Source organism: Furipterus horrens, unplaced genomic scaffold, assembly GCF_987537825.1.
Source record: "Furipterus horrens unplaced genomic scaffold, mFurHor1.1.pri manual_scaffold_10, whole genome shotgun sequence".
Classification (NCBI taxonomy): domain Eukaryota; kingdom Metazoa; phylum Chordata; class Mammalia; order Chiroptera; family Furipteridae; genus Furipterus; species Furipterus horrens.
In genome coordinates, this window is record NW_028327180.1 from 100,025,762 (window position 1) to 100,033,673 (window position 7,912).

Sequence of the window (7,912 nt, forward strand, 5' to 3'; positions counted from 1 at the left end):
TACGAAATGTTAGAGGAGAAAAGAAACAAAATGCTTTAGAAGGCTGATTTTTTCATGAACGAGAAATATGAGCATCGCCGTCTCAGCTTACCGTTGGGCTGGCGGTACATTTAATGGACCTTGAGTGAGTTAATTAAAGAGAAATCGCAACTAAACCCAACGTAAGGGGAGGGGGCTGCTGCTCTTGCCCCAGACCCCCTCTTCTCTGTCTGCTCTTCCCTAGGACGCAGGTGCTGGGAGGAGGGGCTCCTTGAATTGGGTCAACGTCCCCTTGAGAATCTGAGCCCAGGGAAAACCATCCAGTAAGACAAACTTCCAGGAAGGGGCGCTGGACCCAGAAGTTCTGGAGACCTCAGGTGTCAGAGCCAGGCCCAAATCTGGGAGATTGTTCTAAAGCCTCACGTTGTTGTTGGCATGGCCTTGAGTGATGGAAGACGTGGGAGCCCACCCTTCCTGACTCCCTCAGCTATCTGACCTTGGGGGGTTTACCCAAGCTCTTAGAACATCAGGGCTTCCTATTCATTTACTCAATACTATTATGGAGTGCCTATTATGTGTCTGGCATGAGGAATAAGTTATTAACTTAAATAACTGGCTATGAATAAGTATTAGTGGTGTGGAAATAATAAATATAAAATGAGTGTTTATGTCCTAGAGCCCTTGAGATCTCATTGTGTCGATGTGAGATAACACATATATATTATGTGTTATATATTGGTTGCTGCCCCTAGTTCCTGCCGCAGAGCTCCTAAAACCCTTGTAATTTCCTAGGTGGTAAAAGCTCTGCGGGCACCTTTTATTGTAATACTTCGTCTTTGACTCCAGTTCCTAATACGGAGCTCCTAAATCCCTTCAAATTTCCTGGTGTCCTTTTCAGAGGAGGACAGACACAAAGGGAGAAGCTGGCCACGTGACGCCAGAGGCAGAGATCGGGGTGATACAGCTACACATCAAGGACGCCCAGGACTGCGAGCAGGCACCAGAAGCTGGGAAAGGCAGTGAAGGGGCCTCCCCCGGAGCCTTCAGAGGGAGGCTCGAAACACCCGGACTTCAGACTTCTGGCCTCCAGAACTTGAGGCAGGAACTTTCCCTTGTTCTCGGCTGCTCCGTCTGTGGTGCTTTGTTATGGCGGCTCTAGGAAATTAGCCCACTTGGGCTTTAAAAAGACCCGCCCTGCGAGTCCAAGTGGATGGGGGTTGGCCAGTTAGGAACCACGGTTGTTCCCAAGTGAGATGACGGTGTCTTGGGCTAGGGTGGGGACAGTGGGGTGCGCAAAGATGGAGCTGAGGAATGTTTAGGAGGTGCCATCTACTGAGACTGTAGGAAGTGGCAAACACATTGAAAAGTGGGCCTCAGACAAGTTCAAGAGATTTGTCACCAAGGTGGGCACAGACCACGATGACACTGAGGACAGGCCAGTGAGTGAGGAGAGGGGTCAGGCCGGCATGGGCAGAGAGACGTCGCAGGGCTAGGCAATCAGCAGGGGATCAGTGCGGGGTCTCTGGGAGGAGGGAGTCTGGGGATTAAGAGTGACATTGGGGATGCGGACTGGAACAGCATCGACTATCTGAGACACAAGTGTGATGGGAGAGTCCAGGGCGGTTGGCAGGGGCAACGCTCACACACACAGCCTGTCTTCCCCACAGCGGACATGGGTAGCGGATCCCAGCATCCTCTCCTTCCACTCCAAAGCCCCTGCCAATTGAGCAGAGTGGACATGGGTAAAATCCCCTTGCAGCCCCAGGATCGGGGTGGGATTCAGCAGGAGACTCTGAGACCTCACCCGATGTTTGAAGGCCTGCACTTGGTCCCCTGATCTCCCAAAGGACTCTGGGAAGTTGACAGAGCAGGTGCATTACCCCTATTTCCAAGAGGAAACTGAGGCCCAGAGTCCCAGGGCTGGTCAAGGACGGAGCTGGGCTCAAATTAAGACCTACTTCCAGATCTTCCTTCTGCTCTTTCCTGGGAGTGGGTGTCAGTGGGCGACCAACGTAATGAAGACTGCTGAATGAGCATTTTTTTATTGTGGTAAAATACACATAACATAAATTTTGCCATTTTAACCATTTTTAAGTGTCAAATTCTGTGGCTTTTCACGTGGTTGTGCAATCGTCACTGCCATCCATCCACGGAATTTGTTCGTCTTCCCAAACTGAAACTCTGCACCCGTTAAATAAGTACTCACCATCTCCACGCCCCAGTCCCCGGCACCCGCCTTCTGTTCTCCATCCGTGTGAACCCGACCGCTCTCGGGACCTCATATTAATGGAATCGTACATTATTTGTCCTTTTGTGTGACTCAATAGTTTTACCCCAGATTGTAGAGAATGTAATTTAAGTTATAATCTTGGCTATCTTGTTGATTCAAATGACATGTTTATCGGGTCTCTGCTATCTTTATTTTCTACCAGAAAAACAGAATGAAAATCTGGAGTGTCTTGGTTTAACCCATATGCTGTTTTCATTTAAGCGGGCAGACTCTTTTAAGGTTTTTTTTTTTTTTTTTTCCCTATGGACAATCATAAACCCTTCCATGGAAAAAAAAGGACTCAGAGTTTCCACGGCAACTTAATGTCAGAAACCTAACTCAAAACTCTTGAGACTTATTTTCAGAAACTGTTTTTTAAGAGTGGGCAAGTTGATGCTGGCTGGTAATCCTATTTTCAAGTTCTTTTTGTTGTTTTTATGCATCTACTTATCAAATAATTATTGAGTACCTGACTAGGTCAGGCACCATGCCAGTGGACACTGGGCATAAAATGTGGGCAGGTCAGAAATCGTGCCGGCCTGAGGTTTGAGAATTTAAGAAATGCTCTAGGGAGCCTGGCCAGGTCGTTCAGTTGGTTAGAGAGTGATCCCAATACACCAAGGTTGCAGGTTCAATCTCTAGTCAGGGCACATGCAAGAATCCACCAATGAATGGATAAGTAACTGGAACAAGTAATTGATGTTTCTCCCCCGCCCCCACCTTCCTCTGTCTCTAAAATCAATCTGAAACAATGCTGTAGGTGTTTCTGGGAGAAGTTTTTCATTGATGACACCAGCTAAAGTATGACGCCGGGCGGAGGCAGGGGACTATATTTGGGGCTATTTGAAGATGACTGTGCAGGTCATACTACACAGAGTAGCATCTGAGGCCTCTCTCTAGAGCTCCTGAATTGTCTACGTCTAAGCCCTTGAATATTTCTGATCATAAAATGGAGTTGGTTTTTGACTTTTAGAAAACTTGAGTTCAGCAAACAGGAGGAGGTTTGGGCAGATGCTACCACATGGATGAACCTTGAGAACATTATGCTGAGTGAAATAAGCCGGCCACAACCAGACAAACACTGTGACTCCATTTCTAAGAGGCATCTAATGCAGTCAAACTCCAAGAGACAGAAAGTAGAACGGTTGTGGTCAGGCGCTCCGAGGACGGAGATTGGGGAGCTCTTGGTCCATGGGAACAGAGTTCAGTTTTGAAAGATGAAAAGGCTCTAAAGATCTGTTGTACAACCACGTGCATATACTTAATGCCACTGTGCTATAGATTGTAAGTTACATGTTATGTGTTTTGACCATAATTTAAAAAAAAAGTCGGGCACAGCCCTGGTCGCAGAGGGGACTCAATTAATGTTTGCTCAAAGCAAAACCATCTTGCAGTCACAAGTTCAGGCCTCATGTTTTTTCTGCAAATTTTAGCTGTGGGGCGGGGAGTGGTGGGAGGTTCCCCCTCGTTGCCTTTTTAGTGTGTGCAGTTTACGACATCGCCAGGAGATATCAAAGTCAAGGCTACCCAGTACCATCCGTCTGCTGGACAAGTCCCACATGTCCATCTGACACACTCCCTCAGAGTCTCAACTCTGGACTGAGGCTGGCCTCACGCGGCCACAGTTTTTCAGAGGCTGACGACAGACCTGCTTCGGCTGGCAGCGACTAACATCTGGGGTGCCCTTTGTAGTTTACGGAGCACCCCCACATGTGTTTACCTCATTTCAGCCTGTCTCCTCTTTACCAGGCCTCTAGGAACTTCTCCACGTTTTGCCAGAGGGGTTCGTTTGCAGAACTGAAACCTGAGTTAAAGTTTGTTGAGGTTTGTTTTTAAAAATTGGCTGTTCCCACCCACACTCCCTTGAGATATAAATAGAAAAAAAAGGAGGTTTAGTTAGTAAGGCAAGACACCCGAGCTACATCCACTTGATCCTTGAAAAGGAAATCTAAGAGGTTCTTACTATCACTTTTTCAATCCTATATAAGGTAGGTCAGTAAGGCAGCAAAGGCACATCCGTTTTGTGCTCCTTCGACTCTTTTTTCTGATTCTTCTTGGGGGAAATCCAAAACGGTGAGTAGCGGGTGGTCCTACCAGACCCCAGACTCTTCTTTCCTACATGTGCTCATATCAGGCTGGTGCGTGCTACCCTCAGATTTCTCTTTTCCCACGGAGTTGACACCTGGGAGGATTCTGATCTCCAGTAGATGGGCTTTTCATGTCTCTGATTCCCATCCTTCAGGAGAAATAGCATCTCTCCCACAGAAGGTCTGCATGCAGCCCAAGCGCTATCCTTTCTCACTGGAATGTGCACCATGTATTTCTCCGGCTGGCATAGGAAAATGCTATTGCAATTGTAACACGGTGACTTCTGAATAGTTTATAGAAGCTTATGTAAGTGACCGATTATGTAAATGTGATTTTTATAAGAAAATGAAACCGAGCCGGTCTTTAGGTTGCACTTCTAATTTCATCCCTGGGGTGTATTCAGGGGAGGGCCTGGAGGCAAAGGGGCTGGGATCTCTTCAGTCTTTGGTTTTCATTTGGAGAGTCTGCCCCATTACTTAATCCCACGCTTATCACTTTTTAAAAATTCTCAACAAATGTGCCGTTTTCATGGGCCAAAGAGAGGGCACGCCCCCCAGGGGTGCATGTGCCTGCCTGCCATTCACCAGATGCCATTTACTCCGTGTGAACAGGTGGACGATGAGCATCACAGACGTCCTCAGTGCAGATGACATCGCGGCAGCCCTGCAGGAGTGCCAAGGTAAAGCATCCCTGAGCCACGGGTGGGTTCTTCTCACGCATTTGCTCTCCTGGCAAAGCCGCAAAAAGCTAAAATATGAACTTCGCCAAAAAGTCATGGGATCATAGAATAAAACCGTTATTCATTAGCTAAGGTTATAAGGACGTGAAGTCGGAGCATATGGTGATATTTCTCTAGGGCAAAAGAGACTAAAAGTGCAAAAGGAGGTCGCTGGCTGCCATGTAGCCTGTTTGACGCCAGCGATGGCATTTCCCTCACCGGTTAGACAGTGGCGCTGGGCACAGAGGAGCAGAGGGGAAGCTGAGGGCGGCGGCAAGGAGAGGAAACCCAGTCTAGGCTGCTTAAAAATCTTCAACCAGTCACTTCCCTCTTCGTCTTTGAAAAAAACTAAGAACAAAAAGACTTTCTTTTGAGTAGAGTTTCCCGGGAGCTCAATGATACGACAAAAAGTATTTTTAATAACCCGTGTATTCAGCACCTTGGCGCAAACACAGGATGCGATCCAATGGGCACCGGAATAACCCACTCTCTGTTCTTCAGACCCAGATACTTTTGAACCCCAAAAATTCTTCCAGACATCAGGCCTCTCCAAGATGTCGGCCAGTCAGGTGAAGGATGTTTTTAAGTTCATAGACAACGACCAGAGTGGATACCTGGATGAAGAAGAGCTTAAGTAAGCTTTGTCCTGAGTCTGTCTGGCACACCAGCAGCGGCAGTGGGACTGGGGTGCAGGGGCGGCCAGTTCGCTTAGTGTTTCTTCAGCGGCCAGCTTTGATGCCAGCCATTCAGCAGAGCCTCAAAAAAGGGAAGGAGCCCTGGCTGGTGGGCTCAGTGGCTTGTGCATCATCCGGCAAACCGAAAGGTCGCTGGTTCGATTCCCGGTCAGGGCACATGCCTGGGCTGTGGGCCAGGACCCCGTTTGAGGGCGTGTGAGAGGCAACCGGCCAATGTTTCTCTCGCACATCGATGTTTCCCTCTCTTTCTCCCTTCCTTCCCCTCTTTCTAAAAATAAGTAAGTAAAATCTTTTAAAAAAGGAAAGGGAAGGACATGAGCCAGTTGACCACACATCTAAAATAGGCACCTAAGACTGGCGAGGCAAAAATTCACTAGTTTTAGGGGTCTCCTTTGGCAAATGGATATACCAACAAAACTCTGAAAAAACTTCCAGAAAACCAAGTGCCCACCAATGGTTTCTATGCTGAATGAAACCTCTGCTCGCTGAGACGTTGGTGATTGCAGTCGCTGGGAGCAGAGGGGCTGTTTGCGTCGACAGGGAGGGGAAGGGTGCGTGGGGAAACGAGGGGCCTTTCAGAGGCTTCCCCTGGTCTCTGTGCTCCTGCAGGTTTTTCCTCCAGAAGTTTGAGAGCGGCGCTAGAGAGCTGACCGAGACGGAAACCAAGTCCCTGATGGCCGCTGCGGACAACGACGGGGACGGGAAGATCGGGGCTGACGGTAGGTCCGCACCTGCACGCGGCATAAGAGGCTCGCTCAGGGGGCAGGCAGGGGGCAGGCAGGGGCCTGGGCTACGAGACCCAACGGATGTGGGTTACAAGCCCCCTTTCTTAACCTTGCTGAGCCTCGGCCTTCACGTTTGTAAAACGGGACTAGAGCGCGCGTGCACGTGACATAGGGAGAGACTGAAATAACGCCTGGGGACGGACCACAGGAGCTGGCCCGCCGGTCACTGTCTATGAACCAGAAAACACCCTTCACCTGACCAGGGGACTAGCCAGTCGCCTGGCCAGTTATTTGCAGGACAGCCTACTGTACCTCGAAAATGGTGCAAGGGATTTCCACGCACGGTATCTGAGCACCTCTCAAGGGTGTCTCATACCAAAGGGTCTATTGTCTAGGTAGGAGAGCCTCTTAGCAAAGGGTTTCAACAAACATGGTTTATTGGATATTAGCCTCGAAATGGGCAATAGGAGTCAGAGGACACAGCTACCGCGTCAGACCCATTTATGGAGTCTTCTGGGTGCGGAGCCGGAGGTTCAAATTGTAGCACAATTGCAAGGCCATAGAATCGTTTGGGTCTGATTTGGTCACAGTGCCTGCATGTGCTTTAGCTACGGTGTGCGTGCCAACGCAAGAGAACTTATGGGTGGCCCTTATGGTGGCATTACAACTGCTACTTTAGATCCTTATTTTAAAACCTAATCAAAATGATGCCACTATAACGTACACATTGGGGGCGAAGGTAGCTTCTTTAAATAACTCAGAAAAGCGGTGTAGGCAAGGGAAGGCTGATTTGTTTAAACCTAACCTCGAAAGGCCCCCAAATAGGCACAGCTTACGAATAAATAGGAAGTAAATCCCCAGTTTTCAATTCCTATCTATAGCATCCACCCCACCATCATCTTATTATTATTATTATTGTTCTCTTTTAGTAACATAAACTTTGGGGGGCACGTTAGGGTTCAAAGAGAAAAGTTAGTTCAAAGTCCCGCCCTATGGAATGTTCCTTAGCAATGCGAAGCGTAGTTACAGGGGAGACGAAAACCTCCCATTTCTGTCTCAAACTCACCAGACCCAAAGGCCGAAGCTCACAGGCTTTCATCGCCCGTGGCACCGGATTCACTGGGTGCTCAGGAGAAACGGCTGTGGGCTGTCGAGTTCGAACACGAGGGCCTGTCGCCAAGCTAGCGCCGTTTGCTAAGTTCGCTTGCGCGGGACAGGGAGGCACTTAGACGGCATGGCCCTGCCGTCGGGGACGCGCACGTTTTCTCCCTTTTGGGCCCATCGGGGCTGCGCCATCACCCGACAGCTGGCCCGTGTCCCTTGCTCTTCGGCGCGCTCACCGGCCGGAGCAGGCCTGGAAGGTGCCGGGCCGTCCCCTCTGACCCTGTTCTCACCTCTTCTGTTGTAGAATTCCAGGAAATGGTACATTCTTAAAGAT

At 49.1% G+C, this 7,912-nt stretch overlaps 1 protein-coding gene across 1 annotated transcript; it reads left to right on the forward strand.

Moving 5' to 3' along the window:
- The first annotated feature begins 4,243 nt into the window (after positions 1-4,243).
- Positions 4,244-7,659, forward strand: LOC150001052 (oncomodulin). The gene is made up of 5 exons (XM_090290269.1): positions 4,244-4,321; positions 4,948-5,015; positions 5,556-5,688; positions 6,359-6,468; positions 7,544-7,659. The coding sequence occupies exons 2-5, from the start codon at positions 4,955-4,957 to the stop codon at positions 7,657-7,659; spliced, it is 420 nt and encodes a 139-aa protein (XP_090146395.1). The 5' UTR covers positions 4,244-4,321; positions 4,948-4,954.
- The last annotated feature ends 253 nt before the right edge of the window (positions 7,660-7,912 follow it).